At 38.7% G+C, this 25,280-nt stretch overlaps 1 protein-coding gene across 1 annotated transcript in view; it reads left to right on the forward strand.

Annotated features, from left to right (window-relative positions):
• The window catches only part of AKT3 (AKT serine/threonine kinase 3), a 144,309-nt gene extending 119,265 nt beyond the window's left edge, over positions 1-25,044 (forward strand). Inside the window, exons 10-13 of the mRNA XM_009276060.1 lie at positions 7,290-7,504; positions 10,225-10,312; positions 21,836-21,938; positions 24,735-25,044. Of these exons, the coding sequence (XP_009274335.1) occupies positions 7,290-7,504; positions 10,225-10,312; positions 21,836-21,938; positions 24,735-24,820 (492 nt within the window). The 3' untranslated portion in view covers positions 24,821-25,044. The remainder of the gene's footprint in view (positions 1-7,289; positions 7,505-10,224; positions 10,313-21,835; positions 21,939-24,734) is intronic.
• Positions 25,045-25,280: the final 236 nt, after the last annotated feature.

Below are 25,280 nucleotides of genomic sequence, written 5' to 3' on the forward strand. Positions count from 1 at the left end.
TAGCTTAACTTTTTCAATAGCTTAACTTTTTTCTTTTTAAGATTTTAAATTCTACTGAAGTTAGAGTCCCTTGTAGGTTAAACGCATTAATTATTATTGCATGCTCTGTACTCTAGGAGGCTTTGCTTAATTCACATTTATACCAGAATGTACCATTTCTGATGCAGCACAATGTGTGCCAGCAAATTAAAAAAAATTTAGTTTGCTATTTTTTTTAAGGTTACGTAACAAAAAGCTAGGTAAGATGGAGGAATTCTCTAGTACAAAAATGTATTAGGAAGAAAGTCTGCATTAGGACCTGAAGTAAAAGAGCAGTGCAAGCCAGATACAAAATGGAGAAAAACTACCTGCAAAAATTAGAGCAGTAGAAAATTAGAGCAGTAATAGAAAACTTTCTTCCTTGACTTAATTCTCAAGTATCCATTTCCCAGGGTATCTATAACCTTGACGTTTTGTCTTTTCAGCTCTGTATAATAAAAGCAATGAGTATTCATTCAAGTGGTTTTTTAGTACTGATGCAGCAATACTTTCACTGTTCATACCAACATACAGTTACAGTAACTAAATTTGTATAATACTTGACAAACATACCTTTCTGCAGGAAGGATTTTCATACATTTGGATAGAGGTCTGTTTCTATAAAGAAATGTGTATTACCTTTGTTCATTAGTGTTAGATTATAAACTTTCTCATTGTTGTAGTTGTTACCACAATTGATAGAAAGTTCTAGCAAATATACTTTAACTTTTGTTGACTAATATGTGGGTGAATATTTGTTAGCAGACCAACAACTGTAGCAATAAAAATGTGTGAAGGGTTACCAGCAATGCTTAAGGAACATACACTCCACCTGAACTGTAAGGTTAATTGAAAACAGTTTTTTCCCCTTAAATTAACAGTACATTGGTGTATCCAAGTTCTCAGTTTTCTTTCACAACATAGGTGTGCAGACAGTTTGTTTAGATGTTTAAATATTTTCCCATCTGTTCTGTCGAAATTATTGATTGAGCAACAAGCTATTTGTAATGTCCTATCAGGAAGTCTGTATCTAATGTATTAAGAGAAACCATAACTAGGTCAAAAATGTGATTGCTTTTCCGATAAGTTGCCTTTGTTATCTGGCACAAAGTACAAAACCAGTATTTTGATATTGTTCTTTTAAAGATAAAACCCAATGCTGACAACCCTTTGTAGAAGATTGACAATGAATTGCATGAAGCCTTTCATGCTCAAGGTTATTGCTGGATTTGTCTGTGTTTGCAGAGTTCAGAAGTTACAGCAACTAACTGCCATTTAGAGGTCTGTGGGAAGTGTGAATTTCTGCTGTGTAACCAAAAATCTTCCAGAGGCTGCTCATCAGGGATGTTTTGTTTCAAGAAAATGTAGTAAAAACAGAATTAAGGGATTTTCTACATTCAGCTTAGTTTGTGCCTGAGGTAGTCACACCTTGTCCAGTATTCTGTGATTAGTGAAGTATCAGAGAATCCTAGTTTCACTGAAGGTGAGGGGAAATACGCGATTGACTTAAGATGGTCACAGACTTCACCTGTTATACTGCCGGCTAACCTAACAAAATTTATTTTCACAGAATCTTGTAAAAGCATTGCATGTGTTTCTATTGACTTCTCCTTGGCTGACTCATTTAATTGCCTGCTTCCTAAGTCTCTGCCCCAAGCCCTTGTAAATAAGAGTTTGCAGATGTGTCTCAAGCTGCTGCCTCCCAAAAAACTTTTCAGCTCTAGCTACTGAAGAAATAAAGTGATAATAAAAGATATCTTTTCACTGGTTTTCACCACAAAAATTAAATGGACATCAAATTCTGTGGACTGTATGTTAGGCTCTTAAAGGAGTGGTGACGTACCTAAAGCAAAGGACACCTGGAGATGTATTGACTGATAAACGTAAAGAAGTGACGTACCTAAAGCAAAGGACACCTGGAGATGTATTGACTGATAAATGTAAAGATTAAAATCTACAACCATTGGTGAAGTAAAGGAGGAAGTCTTTTTAATGGATTTTGTTTTCTGGGAAAGAGAAAACTTCCAGTGGTACTAATGATTTTTATTAATATTTTTGAGTCCAAGACACTGGATTTTTCAGCAGTGGGGAATAGTATTAGAAGATTGCTTTTTTTGTCAATAAATGCAAATACAAGAATATTTTTCTTTTCTGATCTGTAGTTACTTGTCAGCAAAATGAATTGTTTTGTGTGAGGGGCAAACACAATTGAATTACAGCGATCTTAGCAGCCCTGAAGTGTCTTTGTGTTGTTTTAGTCATCACAAAGGCAAAGTTCAGGCTGTGAACTGAATTTTTTATTTTTTATGTAGCGCTTGATGGTCTTTGCTCTGTGTGTGAAGCACTATCCCATCGTATACTTGGTCATTGACGATAATACTCTCCAGAAACCTCAAAGAGTGCGGAGACAGTGGAGTCACTGGAGAATACTTAGTTTTCCCTTGTTACAGTTGGCCATTCCTGCTATCTCAGTAAATTTAAAAAAGAGCTGAGTTGCCTTTTGACCACAATACAAATGAAAGTTTTAAGTTAAATAAATAGCTTTCCCTTAGCTGAAACTATAATATTGTCCAGTGCCTCTAAAACATCCATAAAAGCACTGAAGTACCTGCATATGCCTGGAAGCAGATGCCTGGCTAATGTTTCTTGCTTGTTAGAAAATGTGTATGTTACTTAACCTCTTGCATATTTATCTAAGACCGGAAAAATACAAACTTCAGTAGCACCTCTGCAGCTTTTTTAAAAGCATCCGTATAAACCCAGGCCATGTCCTCATACTGCAGGTGTAGGTGTAAATTTTAGAGGAGCATCAACGCCTGTAAAAACTGCAGTGGTTTCAGTGCAGCAATGAGTTTATGCCCACTTTGGAACCCTGTTATACTGCTGGAGTGCTTTAGAGAAATACAGGTTGGGAAGAAAATCAGGCCCTTAATCTTCCCATTAAGTGGGCACGGCTGTTGCAGCTGTCTGTGCATGCAGAAATAACTGGCAGAGCCAGTGTAACTTCTGTGGTGTAACTTTGGGGCAGAGTTTGACAAGCATTTCTTTTCTGCAGCAATGCTGCATCCGATGGTGCCTGCCCTGGTGGTCTCACTTGTGCCACTACAACTGTTCACGTGGCAATTGAGTGGCTTAGGTCAGAAAAGGTGATTCGGGTGAAAAATAACCCAGGGTGAAACTTTTTTCCCCTTTTTTTCTTAGTACTGGTCTACTCTCTGATGTAGTGTGTTGCATAGTTTTGGCAAGGTAAGGGGAGTTGTGGTGAGGGAGCAGAAACAAGAGCGTGAGTTAGGCTGGCACTGCCTCTGAAAGAACCAGTTGTTGAACGAGAGCCCTAAGAACAAATGGAGTAAGATTCCCTCAAGTAATAAAAACGATGGTCATTTTTTGAGTTTTATTTCCCATAGTCTATGGTATCATCCAGACTGAATCGCAGTCAGCCCTCCTCCTGCTTTACTCAACACTGGGAAGTCACTTGGGTACAGTGATGGTGTGAGGTGTAAAATAGGCATGAGTGACTATAAATGTTATCCACGCACTGAAGTCACACCGTGCTGGAGCGCTCATCTCCTAAAACCTCACCTAGATCTTGACGAGGTGGCTCGGGATTTTGGCACTGCACGTGTGTGAAGCAGATGAAGGAAGGGAAGTCATATATCTGAATGATCTGACTATTTAACCAAATTTTGTGGAAGAAAGCACATAACTTCATCTTTACTTCATGAAAATGCACCTGGCTGGAGTACGTACTCAGTGTAGCTGCTCTTTCTGTAGCTTATGAGTTCCATGGATCCTTCTGTGTGATAGCCCAAGAAAATACTAATGTATTACTTTACAACAGATACCAGAGTGGTTGAGCTTGTGCCCTTTACGATGGTTTTGGTGGGCCTGCTGCATTTCCTGCTGTGACCTTGAAGGGACTGGGTTGTTAGGACAGTATTTGCTTAAAGACAGGTTTGTGGGTCCTTACTGGGGGGGACAAGAATTGGCTGGAGGTGATGGAGGCAGCTTTTAAGGGCAGCGTACAAAGCCCAAGAGATCAGACTTTCCACTGTGTCTGTGCCTGGTCAGGTGCTTAGGCTGGTACCGCATGTATCCAAGGATACCCCACAAATACTGGAGGTACAGCAATATCAGTCCAGGCGTTTCTAAAAGCAGGTATCCACCTCATGGTAGGCAAAAGATTGAATTATTCATAGGTACAAAGCCTGCAGCTGTGTATCATGTTCATTTTAGCACTGAGTTGAAGCTTTCTTGACCTATGTTCAGTGTAATTAAAAACAAATCCCTCAAATCCAAGAATTGTTTGGAAAGGATTCTGTAATGCTGGGGCAGTGTTCTGCTGCTTGCCCTAATTGTATGGATTTGGTCGTAGGAGCTGCTGGGCTCCAGCACTTCCATTGATTTGTCACAGTCTACAAATCCTGGAGTTTCTTAACACCATGAGGAGTAGAAATGACTTAAAGAAAATAATTATGTGTATTTACTGTGAATGCATTATGCACAATTTTATTACATTTATATTAAAATAAGTTGAGATGCATTTTGCTTTATTTACGCTATTTTCAGGCTGTTTTCCTTTTGCCTAAATGAAACCCTTTTGATGCTCTTGCTTGCCTGGCTGGCTGTAAACCAGGTATTTAAACAAAAATAAAGAGTTGCCAGTTTTGCCAGCTGGGGATGAGAACCCGGCTGGTGATATGCGGGTTCAGGAGGCAGTTAATCCAGCTTTTATGTTTTTTTATGATTTTATGTAAAAAGAGGTTAAAAATCACATTTGGCTCTTTCTTTGTACCACTGTTTTGTTGCTGTTGTGGGAATGCAGCAAAAGGTTGCTCATACTTTTTATTATTATTAGGTAAAGTCCTGCATAAATTAGGTAAAGCCCCAGATACAGTTAGCTTTAGCTATTGGCCATGTGATTTGCCTTGTTCAGAGAATGATCCATTTTATCTTCCTGTTGCCTTCTTTTATAAATCACACATGCAAACCACACCTCAACTTACTTGTAAAAAGAATCTCCCACTGCCTTGCAATTGTATATATTTTGCTAGCTTCAAAAGAAAAGAGTAGCTAACTGTACAAATAGGAGAAGTGGTAATGGTGCTAATAGATACAGTAGAAAAATAGATAATGCTTTTATTCTGTGGCAGAAGAAACGGTGATTTGAAGACAAGCGTCACAGACTTTATATACAGTTTTTCAGCAAATAGCTTGCAATATGCTCAAACTCATAAAACATTTAATTAATTTTAAAATGCAGGAGTGAGTTTTGTCATATGTACTTATTCAGATAATTTGTTGTATTTTACACTTTCCAAAATTTCACCCTCTATTTGGAAATATCAATGATGTAACGAGTCTATGTGTTTTGGCACAGTTGTGAATACTGTGTGTTAATGTGTTAATATTTATGATTTTTTAATCTTATATACACAAGAGGAATTTGTAATAGACTTCATCATGTTTCTACTACTAATCCTTAAGGACAGTGAAAACTAGGAATACGAATGCATTTATTACTGTGGGATTGTCAAAATTGCCATGCTGGATCAGATTGCATTTTCTTTCTGCTAATAGCATGTACCAGATACTTCAGAGCAGGGCTGGATTTACTGGGGGAGAAAAAAGGAGAGGCAGATAAACGAGCTCGACACCCCTCGTTAGGACTAGCTAGGGTAGTGCCTGTGTCCTGTGATGTGGTCATGGCCACTTAGTGTCCCCAGATGGGCGAGGACTGTGTCCCCTTGCTTCAGAGGAAATTATTGGAAGTCATCTTACACTGTTCAGACAATCACAAGATAACGTACTCATGGAAAAAGGTTATTTCTGATCTGTTAGAGGTTGCCTTATTCATTAAAGCCTGAAGGCTTTACTACACATCACCAGATTTTCGTTACTATATATCTAAATGACTGTTCCTGTGTGTCTACTTAGAGTTTGAATCTGGGTGAGCTCTTGGTGGTGGTGATTGCATGTGTCTGTGTGTTGTAAAAAGTATTTTGTTTTCTGTGGATTAGTGTTGTTTGCGGTTTTTTTTTTAAATCAGTCATATGTGCTGCCTTTCAGAATCTGCCTTTTAATGATACAGAAACAATTCTTTATAAAGAATTATTTAATTCTTTATAAATACAGTCTAACTGTATTAGCTGCATTTCTTTGATCTTTCTAACTTTATTATTTAAGTCTAATGTCTTATTTTAAGGTTTTTGCCTCTCTCATAGGTCTTTCTGCAGCAAATATTGGCAATTTGGCACATACAGTTGTAGTGCCTTCTGTATTACTATTCATTAACTTCTAACTGTTATATCTTTTTTGAGTGAAAGGGTATGATATTCTAGAAATTCACAGAAATTGGAATTATATATGTATATATTCTGTAGCGTTCAGTTTCCATATTGCTTATGGTTCCATTATGTGTGTATGCTGCTGTTGTCTCCATTTCTACAGTTTAATATGAAGGTGTATTAAGGTCAAGGCACACTGCTTAGATTCCTTATTCCAATTCTCTGGGGCTGCTGGGAGAAGGGCTGTGGACTAGGTTGTTTTTAGGCACACAACATTGGAGGCATTATGTTAAATTATTTAAATGTTACCATATTTCTGTGCTCATATAATTTCATATAAACATAGTGTTTAAACAGTATCATATAAACATAGTAAACAGTATCATATAAACATTGTCATATTTCTTTGTATTAGCACAGTTCAGTTGTTTGGACTACTAATGAAACTGTTGGTAGAAACGCATTGAGGACTTTTAATATAAACAAAGATCATAAAGAATCGAAGCTTATCTTAGTAAGATTAAGGTGTTTCTAAATTTGAGGCTTTATTCTTACAGGTGGGGTAAGGAGAGAGGAAGTGGCTGAGCAAGGAGATGCTTCACTTCTTCTCCCAGAAGAATGCTAACCGAGGCAGTAGTGCCTGTAGATGAAGTGTCTCTTCCTAAAACTGTGTACACTATAAATGGGATGGTAGAGGACATAGGAAAGGGGAAAATGCAGTCATGATCATTTTGAGCAGGTCGTTCTCAATTTTATATTTTGCTTTTAGCAGTACGGTCCCCAGTATGCCTGGAATTTCAGTGGGCTCAGGTGTGTGGGTCAGTACTGCAGTTGCATGTATTGAGCCGGGTTCTGGGAGTCCTTGTGGTGCACTGTGAAAATAAAGTCTTGGAAACACCTTCATATAAAGGTGCCTCAAATAGACTGAAATGATTGTGTCTGAAATAGTGCATGTCTTACAGCTGGTTTTGGTTTCTGTCTTAGGTGTTGGAAGATAATGACTATGGTCGTGCAGTGGACTGGTGGGGATTAGGAGTTGTCATGTATGAAATGATGTGTGGAAGATTACCATTCTACAACCAAGATCATGAGAAACTATTTGAACTCATACTAATGGAGGACATAAAATTTCCTCGAACTCTGTCTGCAGATGCAAAATCGTTACTATCAGGCCTACTGATAAAGGATCCAAATAAGCGGTAAGTGAAATTACTTGGGTATACAGGTGTAATAAATACTCTAATTGTACTGGGTAATGTAAAAATAGGCCAGTGGTGCCTGGTCTTCCTGGCTGAAGGACCTGTCAGTCACAGGAAAGGGCCATATATGCAGCCCTACTGTCTCAGATTTTCACTTTTTCAATTCAGCAACGATATACAAAGTGAGTTTAACAAGCAAAAGGGGAAAAAGCATGTGGAAGAGAACACTTTTTTAATCATTCACAGTAAACATAGGGATCTTTTCAGGTTTAGATTGTGTACTGGAACAAAGGGAAAGCTCTAAATTGTTTTTCAGAGTATGACTTAACCCTGAGTTGGCTGTAGTGTCTCATGGGGACTACACCACTTTTTCTTGGAAGTGATGATGCCAGAAGACATGTATAGACAGCCACAGATAAATTTTATTAGGGCATGTAAATAGATCATATATTAGACCATGTAAACTAGAAACTTGTTAAAGAATACATCTTCTGAGTGAAATTTAAATACAGTGATTTGAAAGCAAATATCACCCAGCTGCTGCCTGTGCCCTTTTGTGGTGGGCTTTTCCCTCTGGGATTGTTGCCTAGGAGAGCCATTTTCCAGTGGCTCCTGCACCAGACTAGCAGCGTCCGGTCCCCCCTGGCTCTAAAACAAATCTCTGTCTTTGTAAATCAGTGAGATTCGTCTGTAGGTCCCCTCTTTTCCCCAATCTCTCTGTTGTTCTTGCGAGTCTCTTGGCATGTTTTAAGGCTGCAGGCATTCTTCCGTCTGTCTGTCTCACTTCTCTAGTCCTCCTTCATCCTCAGTTTGTTCTCAAGAAGTTTTGAGTAGTGGGCATTGCTCGCTGGCACTCAGGGCAGGACTGGTTGCCGTGTCTCTCTAAGGGATTTGTCTGCAAGCAGCCAAGTGCAGCAGCCAGGACGGCGCAAGCGGTCAGCCTTTCTGCTGCTGCCCAGCAATGCCTGTTTAACTGAATTTACTGTATGCAGTACAAGCAAACTGTGACCAACCAACCAAATACAGAGTAAAGTAAAAATTTGTTCCTGTAGCAACTCCTAATGCATTTTAACTTCCAAACAATCTGACCCATCGAATCTATTAACCTTTAGAATTGAAAAGATACTTCCTTCTAGTTAATCTTTGCAGACAGTAGTGTTTATTACAGACTTACATTTACAAGCTTATTCATATTCAAGTTCTGGTGCTAGCTAATGCTAAATAGGGTGGGAGCACAGAGGTTAACAGCAACTCAGCTTTTCTCTGAGCAGCTGGATGGGAAGATACTGAGAGAAGTCTGGAGACTGCAGGCTAACTGGGATGCTTAGCAGAGATGTAGAGAATTTTACAATGAATAGTTGAGAAACAAAGAGGAATACAGCTTGGAAATGAGAATAACTTTATACCCAGTTACTGCAAGACTGAGGTAGTAGTCCAGAAGATTTTTGTAATTTGGCAGCAGGGTAATACCAATACAGATTTTTTTTCTTGGTTGTGGGAATTATTGTTCCTTGCAATAAATGCTTTAGAGAGGAATTTATCTTACTTAAAAGGTTGCTTTTAAAATTTGTTTTTATATCTTTAGCAGTTCCTTTTAATGAAACACACACTACTTGTGTCACTCTTCTTGTCCATATTTAACGTGTATGGGCTGCTTGTTCAGTTAAGATTAGCTTTTTTCCTTTTGCAACTTCTTTCTGTTAGCCCAGTAGGATAGCCAGTCTCAGGAAGAAGTTAGATGAGAGCTGAGCCGTTCTGAAAGTCCACGTGCTGTTGAAAGGGGCAGAGGTTCCCTTCACTGGATGTGTGCTTCTTTCTCCACCAACAGCAGTAGCTCAAGGGAGCTCACTAAACTTGTTGAGTCAAGTTTGACTTGCTAATGCAACAAAAACCAGCAAGTTCTTTCTCGTTTTCTCATTACGAGGTTAGTTAGCTGACTCAGCTCACAGTCGTCAGTGGGAATGATGCTATAGATGCAAGTGAGAGGGGAGAGGTATGGGCAGGGGTGGGACCCTCCTCTTTTGGCAGCAGTGACCACTTCCATGAGCTCAAATCACCTTGGCCAAGTTCACCCAAAGTAGGTGGAATTCACTCCCTAAGATGATTTGCCAGAATCTGGCTTTGGCAAGCTATGGGCCACAGTGAATAGTGTGGTTATTTACAATGGCCTTTAAACAACCTTCTCAGCAGGCCTACAATTTATTAATTTATACTAATTGACTCAGATTGAGACTATTTTATGGTAATTGGTTAATTGTTACAGCACCCAGATGCAACAGCAGTGAACACTGTATAAAAATGATGTGTGAGTCATTACTGATTCAGTGCCTGGCACCTCCTTGGCAAAATTTTATGTCAGCATTGTTGGGTTGGTTTGGGTTTTTAATAGTGCCAGAACGTTGGTTGGTCTTGCAAGAAAAGTAAACTTAAATGTGTTTCTAAAATGAACGAATTATTAAAAAAGCTCATCATAGACAGTAATGAACACTGTAGTTGGATTAATCAACTAGAATAGACCATGGCATGGATACTTCCACTATCACATTTTCTCTCAAGATCACTTGAATTCATATTAAACAGGTGAGAATTACATATTAAATGGGTGAGAATTGTTCCCAGATAGTCAAAAACAAATGGTCACTTTTCCAACCACTACAATAACTTAATCTCCCTTTAAGAGTAACGCTTGTTTAATATGATTTTTTTCCACTCTCTTTTAGACTTGGTGGAGGCCCAGACGATGCAAAAGAAATCATGCGTCATAGTTTCTTTGCTGGAGTAAACTGGCAAGATGTATATGATAAAAAGGTATGTCTTCATATGACATTGAATAATCTGGCTTCTGCAAAGTGGTTTCAACTGATAGTCATAGGACTGCTGCTCTCTGAAGTTAGTCATGTTTTTCTTTGCAACTTTTTGTGTTAATACAAATGAATAATTATTCTGAACTAGGTGTACTTAATCTTTTGTTTTTCAGTAATAATTTGTCAGTGGACCAAAAATAAATTTTGCAAACCAACCTAAACTCAGCAAAGATTTTTCTTTTATTATGTAAATGTCCAAATCTTTTCCTTTCCTTTTTTCTTCCTGGGCCTTCAAGAGAAAGGTGGGTGTGTGACTCAAGATAACGTGAGAAAATGTAATGGAAGTTTATCCTGAATTGTCTTTATTTCTGCCTTTTATTGAAAAGTTGTTTTATCGAAATAGCAAAATGAAGTGATTGGAAGGGAGTCATAGCAAAAATCTACTTTCTGATTGTTTGTGTTTAAGTAGAAATCTTTTTCAAAATTATTTTTAAAGAGAGATCTAAGAAAATCAAAATAGCATTAAAACACTGAGCCAAAAGAGCTTGTGGAGAAAGCGAGTACTGGGAATTCAATTGGAACAGTTTTCTCTAAACCCTTTCCTGTTCCTGTAATGATCAACACTTTGGGGATGATTTTAGAAAATGAGTTTATCTTACTCAGTAGTGAAACTCAATTTGACTTAAGTTGTTTTATATACAGAAGCTGATTTTATCTCAGTACTTGTGTAAGAATTTACTTGTTGCTATAAACCCCTTCTATTTTGATAAAGTCTTTTTTTCCCCCCCAACTGTTTTACATTGTTAATCTGCCAGTTGAGCTGTGTAATTTTAAAAGATAGATTTTTCTCCTTTTTTTGCTTTGTTCAAATAAAAGGAAAATGGAAGACATACGAATGAGCAGAATATGTTTATGCTACAATGTCAATGATACAAACTGTTTTTTCAGTTGTTGTTGAACTGGAATTTTAAAAATGTGTGGTTGTTGGTGTGGTACTTCTCTGACAAATACCGGAATTGAAATAAGAGCCTGTATATGATGGTACAAAATATGGTACTCTGAAGTTACTTGATACAAGTGTGATTTTTCCCTGGCAGTATCATGAGGTTTCAAGAAACTCTAAAATAAATAATCAGAGCAAGTATATTAATCAGGTTACTTTATGAGCTCAACCACTGGTTGGTTATGTAAGGACGTCGTAGAGAAGCACTTTGAGGATAAAATGTAAAATACAAGTTGAGGACCTTTCTGGAGTTTAAAACCCCCCACTAAAATCGATTGGATTGCAGTGTGCTAGGAGTGGGTGAGAAAGAAAAAGCTGTTACATTGCCCTCGCTCTGTTGAAAAAGATTTCTTAATTATTTTGCATTAGAAATAGAGCTCTCAATTCTATGCTGTGTTCAACTTCATATTTAGCTAAGAAAATGTAGATACTCTTAATTTTTAAGCATCCGCTTTGAGTCTTTCCAAATCAACACGGCAAATGTCTTACAGTCAAGATCTTATTTTGAGCTATTAAAATAGAAGGAGGTATTTTGCAGGTATTAAAAAAAAAAAATATTTTTTATATGTATGTATAAATATATATATAAATACAAATGCAGGTATTTTGCTTTTATGGTCATGGAGGTAGATATGGCTTATTGGAGTATTATAACTGGAGAAATTGTAGTCATTCATTGTTAACTCTGACCACTGTTGCTTTGAGAAACTAAATTTGCCAGTAAAAAAATCAACTGAAGTTCCTCAGTTGAACAGCTAACTTCAAGGATCATAGGAATTGCTTTTGTGCAGTATTGGCACGACGTCTTCTTTATGGAAAAATAACTCATAAAAATGACTTCTGACAGTATGTTTTTCTGTTTAATTAAAAAATAGTTCTGTTACTATTACAAAGCCATTTGTCCGGTTGGTTAAAATATCCAGTTGTTCCTTCTGCAGACACAGTCTTACCAGTTCTGAAGTATGCAGAGTAAGGCTGTGCTCTGAAATATAAACTTCAAACATAATAATAAGGTTAATGAACTTTTACTAAGTATGTTTATTAGAATGCTTATATGAATATTTTTTAGGTTTTGGTGTTCTAAAATAACTCAGGAGGAACGTGCATCAAACAAGTTTGATTTTCAAATAGATTTATTCTGGGCTTGCTTCTGTTGCTGTTTATTGTTAGTAGTATAGTCATCAGCAGTAGGGTCACTTGATGAAATTGGTAGTTGATATAATTATTTGCATAGTAAAAATATTTCACAGTATTCTTGCCTCAGGTTTGTGCACCATGAAACTGTAATTTTCTGGCTATGTTTCAGGAGTGTGTTTCTGTTAGCAATGAAAGAACTGAAGTTCACATTCAGAGTAATGGAAACCAAAAAATCGTGTATTCCAAGTAGTTGCTGGGGGATGGTTTTGTACATGTGCACACTATGCTCCTGTGCCACTAATTTTATCATTTTTATTAGAGATTAAGTACATCGCTGTACTTACTAGGTTATCACTTTACTGGTGTGATTAGAGACAGAATTATATATCTGTAAACTTAGAGTATTTCATGCAACAGCAGTAGCTCTGTCAGGTCAAATGGATCCAAATGGTCAAATGGAATTATTAGCTCTCTGATACTGCTAACTAATTAAACTAATTTGGTACTACACAATGATAATAAAATGTTGTATGGCACACTGGAGCAGAGAAGGTCGTTGCCTTTAAATGAAAAATGTATAGTAGTTAGCATTTGTGATCAGATGTATTTATTTTTGGCAGAAAAACCATGAGGGCATATGAAAGAGAGCAGTCTGTGCCAGGTTCTTCCTGTGATCATCTCAGCCCTGATGAGTTTTTATCTCTGTGCCTGAGTATGAGAAATTGAATAGTTTGGCAAACTCTGAAGACTTCAAAAGCCCGTCTACTTCTAAATAAAATATTTGTTTTATTTTTAGCTAGAATCAGGAAGCTTTTTGAAATGTCTCTGTTACTCATTTAAGAATTGTTTTAGCATATTTTTATTTGGGTTGCAGAAATATTCTTAAGTTGTTGGATGTTCTGTCTAGGGTCTTTCACCGAACAAAAACCACATGGGCATTAATTTAAAGGTAGGAATTTGGGTATGCCTTCAGGCTTGCAGCTTGAAGCACTCAGGTAGCCTCATGTCAAAGGAGATCCAGAAGCCTGGGTTTCCTCCTGCATGTAATACGGATGAAAGAAGAAGAAAGAAACCATACGGGAATTTGGGCTGAGGTACATATATCTCCTTCTGATTTCTGCTAATACCTCCAATTGTTCCTGAAGCAAATTAGGGAGTGCTAACAAATTTATTTGTTAGTACTGGGAAGGGAGCAGGGGCAAGTGGCAGTAATGGTGAAAGCTGGGGTGTCTGACTTTGCTGCAGGCGCAGCACTTGCGAAGGCACTTACCTCATTGTGGAGGCAGCGACATTCAGCATGAAGTCTGACGGCTGCAAGAAGCTGTTCCTTACTGTAACTACCTTTGCTTTACTTAAGACACAACAGCAGCAGATGATGAAATCCCATGATTGAAGCCCTGGGTTCAGGCCTGGCAAAATCTGCAATATAACTATAATCTTAAATGCACATTTAAGTACTTTCGTGTATCAGATTTTAGGGAAAGGGCAGGAGGGAAATAGGAAAATACCAACATCTGGTTTTAGGCCGTTGCTATTTGAGTCATGCTATTTTTGTACACTTATCTGCAGTGCAACAAAGCCTGTAGAAATGACCCTCGTTACTTGCTTTTGTGTTGTTGCCATGCGAAGTAGTAAAAAGATCAGAAAACTGCTAACCAGTCTGATCTTTTCATTATGTTTCCAGTGATACTTTAAACTATATGGGCAGACCTAGCGGTTGATTACCACCCCTTCCCCAGCTGCTTGAATTTACAGGGAGGAAAATAAACATAAGGGTGTCTGTCTGATTCTTAAACTTGTTGCTGTAGTCCTGGGGGTCGTGGTTTCTCTCCGTCCGTTGCATCAGCATTGTATTGCTTGGAAAACAGAGTTTGTCCACGGGCAAAACCCCCTGCTGAAGCCTGCCTTCCTGTGGATTTGTGTTGTGTGTCCTTCCACCACTGAAATCCCAGCTCTTCCTCCTCCCCCTGCCTAGGACCACCACACGCAGTGTCCTACCAGGGTCCACGGGGTATTTCCAGCTCCTGGGCATGCTGCGACTCCTGGCTGGGCAGCAGGCTGCCTCCTTCTGGGCCGGGTATAGGGATGAACCAGTCCCTACATGAATGCTTACTGACTGGCTTGAAGCTAAACTCAAATTACTTGTATTCCCTTCAGTGGAAACTCTAGTTTGGGGGGGATGGACAGGGATGTCTGTCTTCTATTCAGTACATTAGATTCAGAAATTCTGTGGGAAGTGTATATGTGCCTAGTCTTTTCTCCATCATGGTGCATTTGCCCAGCCATTGGGAATTTGTTAGGGAAGGATGTACAGACTGACAGAGTGCGTAATCTCATCAGCTCCTGTTCCCTTTGGTAGCTGAGCTAATATCAGAAAAAGGACAAAAAATTATTGTTAGGAAAGGAAAATCAGTATTTTAAAGGACTTGCGTATCTTTAATTAAAATACTGTTGTTGAGGATCTAATGTTGAAAGACTGAACTAAGGTTTTGTGTTGTTAGTATCTCTGCATGATTTTCAGGGTCACCAAGCATTTGCTTTGGCGGGAGCTTAAAAGATGTATAAATGAGGGAACGTGTATTAACAGATACGCATCAGAAAAGTATAAAATTTTGAGACAAGCTTTGCTAGTGTCCTTTTCAGATGTTTTATTGTGGTATTTTGTAAGTTAATGAATTTCAGTTTATGTGAAAATAGACTGTTTACTTGGAATGTCATTTAGTATTTTAGCTAGTTTGTTAATGCAAATACTTTTTTCTTTTTTTAAGTTGAGAAGTCTGTGAATTGCGACGTGTTTTCAGCACTTCCAGCTGAGCATGCTTGTGATGAAATACAAAGGTGTATTTCAGTGATGTGACCCTATTCTTTTCTCACAGTGTAATTTATTTTTTCCACCATTCTGATTTGGCTAATCTGTCTCTTCTGTTTGATTCTTGAAAATAACAACTTTGCAGTTTTGGTTCTCCAGGAAAGTTTAAGGTAGATGGAAGTTTGATTTCTGGACATCAAATTATGAACACTTAATTACCTATACTTACTTAACTTTCATAGTCGGAAAGAACCGTGACATTTGACAGTTTTTGACATATGTCAGACTTGAATAATAAATTAGATGGAAATTGTTGAAATACAGCATATGATGACAGTACAACACATTATTGAAATACTTGGTTTGTAGTTATTTTTATAATAAGTTTTCAAAATACATGAGCTGTAAGAAAAGCAGAATTCATCTCATACGTTGTAATTTATTAATAAAGAAGAGACATACGTGTTGGGATGCGGCAGTGATTTTTTTTAGTTGGACAACTTGGAATGTCATACTGAAGTTGAACCATAAGTGAGATTCGAATAGTTGTTCCTTATGAATAAAACCTGAAATTGAACAACAGTGCTCACTCTTTAGTATTTACATGATACGTAAAGAATTAGTGTGTTTGGGAGTTTTGAGATTATAATCTAGTTATCTAGTTTATTTAAATGAATAATTCCATGGGGGCGGTGTATAGCTGCTCCTCTTATTCCTTTCACACTTTATCTCAGCTGCATTCTGTTGGTGGATGAGATTCTTACGGTAGTGTTAATTTTGAGTTCATTGGAAGGAAAACGCGTTTTAAATTAAAAGAAGAAGGAAGATCAGATTGATGTTCGTAAGCATCATATTTTCATTTGGCAGATCGAGTGCATCACAGTTACTTTGAAGTAGCTTCAGCCACTTCCTATACAACACCAAGACAAATGATTCCTGTCAGATTATCTTTGAGCAAATAACGTTACATATTTTCTCTCATACTGAAGTATTTATGTAGTTGTTCCGTAAGCGTGAGAAAGCTCAAGGTGTAGGATAGAGCCTGTCTGTTCATCTCTGTGTGACCGTAACAGTCAGGTACTGTACGGGCCCGTTTTCTTCCCCCAAGAGATGGGCTGCAAGTTTCCCAGGTCTGGAACGGTGGAAAACCAGTGGTGTTTCTCACACAGTGCTCTCGATGGATGCCAAATGGAAATGCCATTCACTGGAGATAATAAATACACTAAGAATTTGATACTGCTTCTGCTGTCATTTCTAACACCAAGCCTTGGAAATGGCTGGGGCAGATTCAGCTTGACAGATGGGTGTGAAATTGGATTTTTGTCTTGGACATCAACTCTTACAGTCAGTGAACTCACACTGAGTTTAGACTTTTATTTCTTTCTTTGTACACGCGCGCACACACACGTGTATGTGTGTGTATGTGTAATGCATGAACACAGAAAATCTGTATTTCTGGTCCTTAGAGTAAATTGCTGGGTGCTGAAGGTGCAGTCTCCTGTCTGGTTCGAGTGTGTTCTGCCTGAATTTGCACAGTCTGCTAGAGGAGGAAAATCATGCCGTACTAAAGCTTGGCAGCCGGGACTGAGCAGCGTGATTTTCACACAGACTGACAAGGCCTGTGCTTAACAACAGCTCATCTTACTCCTTTTAGACGCAGGTTACTGGGTGTGCCTTGCGGTGCTCACATTACTCTTGGACTTTCTGACTTCTCAGGTCAGAAGTGGGGAAAAGCTGTGGCGATAGCAGCTGGATACCATTTCCTTGTGGCACCAAACATGAAATGCCGCTGGGTGTAGAGAGGCATCTTCATGTTGTGGTCATCAGAGCTGTAGTTAATGTTGGGTGTTTTGTTCTTTGTCATTGAGCCTCAGCTTCAGTCTCCCTTGGGATGTATGGAGAAGCTTCCGAGTTCTTATTCAGGCTCTGTGTCAATCTAAGTGGCTATCTCTGCAGCAGTTGCACCTTATTTGTCTTTCTGATGGTTTCATTACAGCTGAAATTTGCGGAGATTTTGCTTTCTGTTTTTAAATAAAATCTGACAATTAATGAACAAAGGTGGCACCCCTCCAGAAAGATGATTGCCAAGTTTCTGTAGCATGGCCTGGCGTGCTGGTGACATGGCTTACAAAATCTGTCTCGAATGGCTCTGTCTCCAGTCTCCTGAATGTGATGTTGAAGTACCGTGTCCCTCTGCGTATACTTGCACACATCAGTTATACTATCCTCTGTGCTTCTGCTTTGTCTGAAAGGTTGTTAGGAAAGGATTTCTTACGGCATTTCTCTCATTTTCTTCTGGAGGTGATGCCTGAGCTCCGTGTGCCAGTTCCTCATTTCTTGACAAGAATTCTGCAGGAACCAGTGAATTATTTTAGAGGTTCTCCCATTAGAATTGGGAGCATGTCTTGCAAGTATCCCAACAATTATAGGAAGGTGAGAGAAAGAATTTACTTGGGGGAGGTGTGCCTTTGGTGGCAGATCAGGAGTCTGGAGTGGGGTGTCCACAAGACTTTAGCCGCAGTTGGTTTGCCACAGGTGGGGTGGAGCAGGTCGAAAGGAGTGATCCCCAGTTCTGGCTGTCCTCACAGCTGTGCTGGTGGAAAAGATGCTGTGAGGGAAGGAGGCGAAGTTTATGGAAAGAATTAAGAAACCTTCCTGCTGCTCTCCGTTGAGTTGTGTCTGTGCATCTTAATCTCAGCTGCCATTTCCTCTTTCCCATAGGCCGTAGGGGATGGTTGGTGTCTGTCAGGGTATAACTTGTATAAATACCAGTGTAAGCTGTTGTGGAGAGCCACATGGCTGCACGGTTTGTTTTTGCAGTCACTGAAGTTTCCGACTGCTTTTCATGTCCAGGATATGTCAAGTACTGCTGTAAGACGGATGAATCTCAAAACACCAGTGACATAAATTTGCATCGGGTTCCTCCCTTCTGGTTACAGCCTGGAGATAGGTGTGGTTTACTTGTTTGACCTCCCCAGACAGCTAAACTTCTGGCGTAACTGGAAGTTTCATCAGCTGACTTCCTGGATGTTATTGATAAACAGTTTTCTATTAAGCCTAGCTACTGAGCATCGAATTGGAGCACCAACTTCCTCCCATCACCCATGACTGATGAATTTTGTTTTAATGGTGATTTTCATACCTGATTGAAATTGTTATTGTAATTATTTGTTCCTTAAGAGTCAGTTAGTACTGTGCTTCTCTTCCTAAAATGAAGTTTTCGAAGTATTTTCATAACCATTACTATTTCAGAAGATGGAGAGAACAAGGGGGTGATCTAAAGTCGTAGTAAGGCCTGTTTATTTCAGTGGACAAAAAAAAAAAGGAAAAAACCCCTGAGTAAACCAGTAATGAGCCAGTAAGTTTTTGAGGAAGAAACTTGTCAGCTAATGCATTATCTTTTTCCTCTCCAGTTGCAGATCCGTACACTGCTATATATTATGATCTTACCCTGCCCTTCCTTTTGCTTTTTATTAACTACTTTGACCTAAATCACAGTTGTTAAAGACTGCAGAGTGAGTGTTTCCTCCTTCTCTTCACATAGTAGTTGTAGCACGAAAGGTCTCTGGTTTACCTCATAGCAAGAGTGTTTTGTTCTACTGGAGATGTGTATTGCGCCATTGGAAAGACAGTGTTACTTGTCCTTGACTTGAGAAACAAGAAAATTTTTCTTAAGCTTGTATTTTCATATGAAAAGTTTTAATTCTTGTGAAATGGCATTTTTTCCCCCTTCTCTTCACATAGTAGTTGTAGCACGAAAGGTCTCTGGTTTACCTCATAGCAAGAGTGTTTTGTTCTACTGGAGATGTGTATTGCGCCATTGGAAAGACAGTGTTACTTGTCCTTGACTTGAGAAACAAGAAAATTTTTCTTAAGCTTGTATTTTCATATGAAAAGTTTTAATTCTTGTGAAATGGCATTTTCTGTTTTTGATCTGGAAAAATGATCCCAATCGGGGAAGTAGTAAAATTGTTATAATAACAACGTGTTATCTAATAGATTTTTTCATACTGAATTTATCTAATGTCTACTTCAGTTGCTGAGAACTGTGAAAGTGTCTTTTAAAAGGATGTGCAGTGGTGGCCTTGAGTAGAGTACGTTACTTGGCATGTAATCTTTTTTTTCTTTTTTTTACTTGAGTGTTCTTCTCTGAGACAGAAAAATGAGAAAAATGGCAGTCTGGAATGTTCCACTGCAGTAACTCTGTGCTTAGGAATTGTGTGGCTGCTTTGCTGGGGGGGACTTACAACTTTGGAAATCTGTTTTAATCGTGCAGAATTGATTGGGATGGCCAGGACGCATACGAAAATAATTTTCATAAAAGTGCAGGAATTTGTACAATAAAACAGAATACTTCGTTTTTAAGCACTGGATGTAACTGGATATATACCTGGAAGATTCTTCTGATGTTGAGTTTATGTATGTTAGGTCCTTAAGCATTTATCCTAACAATGCCCAAAACCTTTACTTCTAATACCCCTCTGCTGTTTTGTTTTCCATTCAGGAAAATGTAAGGGAAAACTTAATTTAGTTTTGTAAAAGTATAAATCAGATTTATTGTACCGTTTTAAGTATATGCAAGTGATAGATTTATTTTTGCTTAATAATTGCTTGGACTGTTACTGAAGGTTTGGATCAGATAAAATAGAGCTCTTGGTATATATTCAAAAGGACAAATAAACTGTTGCAGGGAGAAAAGAGTCAATTTGTTGAATGAAGGGACTGTATCCTGGGAGGGATGGCGGCAGAATCTGGTCCTGTGTCCAAAGAACACCCAGTGTTCTGGTGTGGTTCTCATATGGCAAGGTACAGTGAAGGTATCTTTTTCCAGCTAACACAGCTTTCATGTTACCAGCTGTTAGTGTAATATATCCTTTGTGAGAAGGAAAACATGAAAAGAACTGGGTGGCAGTTTTCAACCTGGATTTGGAAACAATGGGAATTTGTGTGTGCATTTGTAATGGTGATTAAAAAATGGAGAGAGGTTTTGTGTGAGTGTATGCACCCACATATGCTTTTGTTTAGATTTTTTTTTTTTTTGCTGTTGTCTTGCTGTTTAAGTGCCCCATTTATGCACTTTACCACATTTTAATCTTTTATGCCTCATCCCAAACTGTAAAGTATTAGGAATTAATAATTTTCTGGAAAGAGATCTACTGTGAAAAGCATCTTGTTGAAAGCCTTCTTTCTTTGGCTGGTTGTGCAGCACTACATACTTACATAGTCTAGTCCTCATAGGGCAGGCTAGCTTTTTCGGGTTTTGGATGGCTCTATTTGTGGATTGTGTAGTCTCCTTTGGTTAGCACTGAGATCCAGAGCTGCTTCTAACACTGACCAGTTCATGCAGATCTCTCCAAGCTGTAAAAAAAAAAAAAAAAAAGTCTTGTGCATCGAACATAGTAAAATAACAAAGACTCTTACTATTGTAAAAAATTATCATAAAAAAAAGAGTTTCTGCAATGTACATCGTGTATCGTAAATTGTGTTTAGTGCACGGAACTTGCTGAGGGGAGGGGGTTTAACAGCAGTTGGGCTTCCTTTGCTGTGGGGCAGATTAACAAATTAATTGTTTGGTGTTGGTGTTCTGGGGTTGAGGAGAGAAATAACACGAAACTAGTGAAAGCTACATGCAAGCTCTGATAATACCGGTCAGCCATAATGTAACCTCTTATATAGAAAGGGAAATTGATACACTATCTTCAGGGTGTGTATTTTAAATTGCGTATGAGGAGATAACACCAAAGGGCTCCAAGGTACAAACCAAAACATTGGCATCCCCTCCCTCCATTTGCAATATCATACATACTAAACTGCTATATTGTTTTGGACTGGCACCATGCAGTGTGATATTCCATGCTGAATACGCCTTCCAGTTAAAATCTTTGGCCTGTAGGCTGTTGTTCTGGAGGAGAAGGTGGATAGCAAGGCTGGTTCAAAAGAGGGGCAAGGAAGTCCTGCCTGTGAGCTGTGAGCAAACACCAGTGATTTGCTGTCGGGAAATACCGCGCTGTACTGTGAAAGCGGTAGGCAGGATTAGATCCAGCAACTCACTTAAGCATGAACTGGCTTTTTTTCAAAGATAAAATTTATTTTCACATTCACGTAATTTCTTCTAAAGGTAAGTTCGGACGTAGGCCTTAACCCTGCGCAAAAAAAAAAAAAAGCATCGCGCTTACCATGCTCTCTGTGTAGTCCTTTTTGCCTTAGCTGTTTATACCACCCAGTTGTGGTGAAGTACCTAGAGTTGCCTTCACCCGACATCTGTGCAGGTAATTAGAATGGCCTGAAGAGTTTCTAGGTAATTATCTTTATGCAGCTGAATTTATCTGCAAATCATGTGAGAGTGATACTTGGAATTCAGCCGTGTTGTGCTATTAGCTAGATTCTGAACTAGTATTTTTGGGATTGACTCTAATGGCTTCTATCTCTTACTAGAAGTTAGAGACTCAGCTGCCTCTCCACAGACCTACTTCTTTGATCTGGGGTGTAGGGAAGAAGAACAACTTAATTGTTTTCCTGGTAGTAATTTGGCTGGCTTCAGGTAGAGTAATTTCATTTTGTTTCTTGGTCCCTTTCAGCTTGTACCTCCTTTTAAACCTCAAGTGACATCTGAGACAGACACCAGGTATTTCGATGAAGAATTTACAGCTCAGACTATTACAATAACGCCGCCTGAAAAATGTAAGTCAGAAATTATGCATAAGCATAACTGAAAAATAATCAGTTTATAATAAAGCACCGTGTAAGGTTTTTTCTGCATGGAAAAGCTATTCTCACTGTTACTAGTAAAAATCTTCATATGGAAGTGTGTACGAGTAACTCTCAATGACAGCGTTCTTTTAAAGAAGGAGTAATTACAAAGCCTAGAATGCTAGATCACTCTGGGTTGCGTTTTTGGGTTTTTCTTTTCTTTTTAAATAAGGGAAAACAGCAGCTTCAAATGTTTTCTGGTTGGCAGGTAAGGTCCCAATTCAGCAAAGTACTTGGAACATGGACCCTGCTTTAAGCATGTGGACGCTGCTAGCGGCTTCAGTGGGTTGTCTAGGTTTAGTGAATTAGGCGTATTTTAAAATACTTCGAAGACCAAAAGAAAAAAAAAAAAACAACCCTGCCAGAGACAAGTGGATGTCTCTTGCGTAGATACCAATTACTTGAGAGTGAAATTTCCTATCAAGTCCTGTGCTTCGGCAGAGCTCTTGAAGAAGTTATTAATATAGATATAACCGCTGCATTGGGCCTTGCACAGACTTTCTTTGTTGGAGTGAATGTAATTTTACCACAGTTTGTATTTTTGTCATCTTCTGCTACACACACAAGAATCATGATCTGATCGGCCAAGCTGGGGCTTAACAGAGTTACTTACCAAGCCAGAGCAGTTCAAATCTTGCTGCTGAGCTCTTGAATGAATTTCCTTTCTAAGTGAGCTTATTATTATATTGGGGGATGGGGAAAGAGGATCATAAAGGTAGACAATAAAGGCTATCGTTAAGGTTGATTACCCGTTCATAGAGCTAGCTCATTTTTTGGTGTTTTAGGATTCCCAGGTTTAGCTGCAGTTTTCTGTTGGTATACAGATCTGGAGTATTTTCTGGATTTTGCATTTGTAGTGTGTGAACAGAGTCATTTAAGTGATTTCAAGTCTTCCTGCTGTGAAAAAAATAACCCTTTCTTCTCCCACCTATCTTGAGAAGAATTTGTTCATATTTGTAATTTGAACAAACTTTGCTAAAATTTGGATTAACTCGGAGTCTGTTGATTCAATATTATAAAGTCATGACCTCTTGAAACTCCACATATGCGATGCGAATGGCTATTTATCCATCGAAGGTTGAAGCAATACAAAATATGTGGATGCTGCCAAGGCTTCAGCTTTAAATTTATTGACTTCAGAGCAGGTGATCGGTACCAACGCAGGGAAACGACCGACCTACCTGAAGTACCTATCTTGGCCTCTGGTAATGGTGCGGCTGCTGCAGCATGAAACTTAGCACAGGCTGCAGCCCCACCCCAATCATAAGAATAATAAAATGGGGGGGTGATGACCAGCAGCAGTGCAGAGATCAGCTGCGGCGTTGCCGGCGTGGGAAGCCCTCCCAGAGAGCTGGCAGGGCTGCCTCCCCTGCGGCTGCGGTAAGTAGCATCGCCAGCAGCACAAAGGTGAATTTTCTCTTGGGCCAGGTAGGTCTGGAAAACCGCTGCCATTTTTAGCGAACTGCGGTGGTTCAAGGGCCACATGGGGCTTTCCCTTTTCTGGGTATTGCAACAGGAAATGATTTTTAATTATTTTTCTTTTAAAATCTACAAGTAATTGTATTATCTACGGTACGGTATCACCTCTGCCTGATGTGACATGCAAAAGGGGATTAAAACGTGTTTTGGGGATGGGGAGTTGGTAACCGTGTATCCGAAAGTTATTGCTGAACTAAAGATCTTTTACAGTTACAGAAATAATTTTCATAACACTTAGGCCAGGTTATTTAGATATCAAAGTTTTACAAATCATGCTAAGTGAATATTGAAACTATGTCTTGTATCTACAGTAATCAAACTGAGAGCAAACCAGACAAGCTCTGTGCATTAACCTAATTTAAATCGACAGTGTAAAAGGGAGATTGTATTTGAAGTTACAGGAACTGAGAGGCACTGGTGAAGTCAAGCAGCCTAATCATAGCAATTGCTCAAAATAAATCTAGTTTTTATATGTAGAATATATGGAGATAAAAAAGATACATAATTCTGAAAGGTTGCGTATAAATACATTGTTAGAATAACAGTTTCAATAGCAGTCTTTAAGGATAAGCACTGTTAAAAAATCCATGTGAGAACGTAGATCCAAATTCTCAGAGTTAGGCAACATCTGGTGCCTGGTTTCCATTGGCACTACAGGAATTATGTAAATAAAAATATTTATGAATTTGGCTTAGTCTGTGTTTCCTCTGATCCCAGTAAATAGCGTAAAAATAAATAGTTCACTAAAAAATAATATGTAAGAATTGAAACACATAGAACCTGCATGAATTGTTCATTTTGTAGCTTTTTCCTTTTAACCCCCTTCGCAATGGAGAAATAATTTCAATATCTCTACAGTAAGATGATAATTTCCTGAACTCAGCTTAAGAAACAAGGGAAACTGGCTGCTTCCATCGGCAATCGGCCTCTGTGCTACCAGAAGCTAGATGTGCTGGCATGTTTTGATTAGCCGGGAAGGGGTAGTAATCACTGAAGTTCTCAGGTGGTAGTTATAAAAAACCGAACGAACAAACCAGCCCACCCTGAAATAAATGGTGACTTACTGAAAGGATATCCTTTCAGTGAGCATCGTTCTGCCGTATGAGGATAAGCTTACGTGAATCAAGTCTTACTTTAACTTGAGCCTTTAACTTCAGCATTGAACCCTGAAAGGTGTTCTGCATATCGGGTGAATAAAAAAATTTTGTTGCAAATACAGTGACATTTTGAACTTCTCCCTTAATACAGATGACGAGGATGGTATGGACTGCATGGACAATGAGAGGCGGCCGCATTTCCCCCAGTTTTCCTACTCTGCAAGTGGACGAGAATAACTTTTTTGTTCTGCTGCTTCACTGTCATCCTAGGTTTATCACTGAAAATGATTCCTGAACATCACCACCAGTACTAGATACTATTTAAGATAGCAGGGGCACTTTCAGAGACCATTCCAAATTGAACAAGTTTCTTTCCCAAACCTACCTGAAATCCATTTTGGTTTTGCATGAAATAGGAGATTTTCTCTACTACGCTCTCCTGCTGTTGCTGCTGCCCACAGTCTCAGTATAATAGCAACGTCAAGAAGTTACTAACAGTTTCTTTGAAGGTAGATGACTTGACTTCAGCATTGTACACTTTGTGCACAAGTAGTCATCTATTTTTCCTCACAGTGGAGGCTAAACAAAAAACGTGTTGGTCCAGCTTATCTTCTTCCAGAAGATGAATCAAAATTGTAATTAGTCTAAAAAGACTAGTCTGTAACATTTTCTTGCATCTGTTTGTGCTGGTTAGAAC

This window comes from Aptenodytes forsteri, unplaced genomic scaffold (genome assembly GCF_000699145.1).
Source record: "Aptenodytes forsteri isolate BGI_AS27 unplaced genomic scaffold, ASM69914v1 Scaffold10, whole genome shotgun sequence".
NCBI classification, from domain to species: Eukaryota; Metazoa; Chordata; class Aves; order Sphenisciformes; family Spheniscidae; genus Aptenodytes; species Aptenodytes forsteri.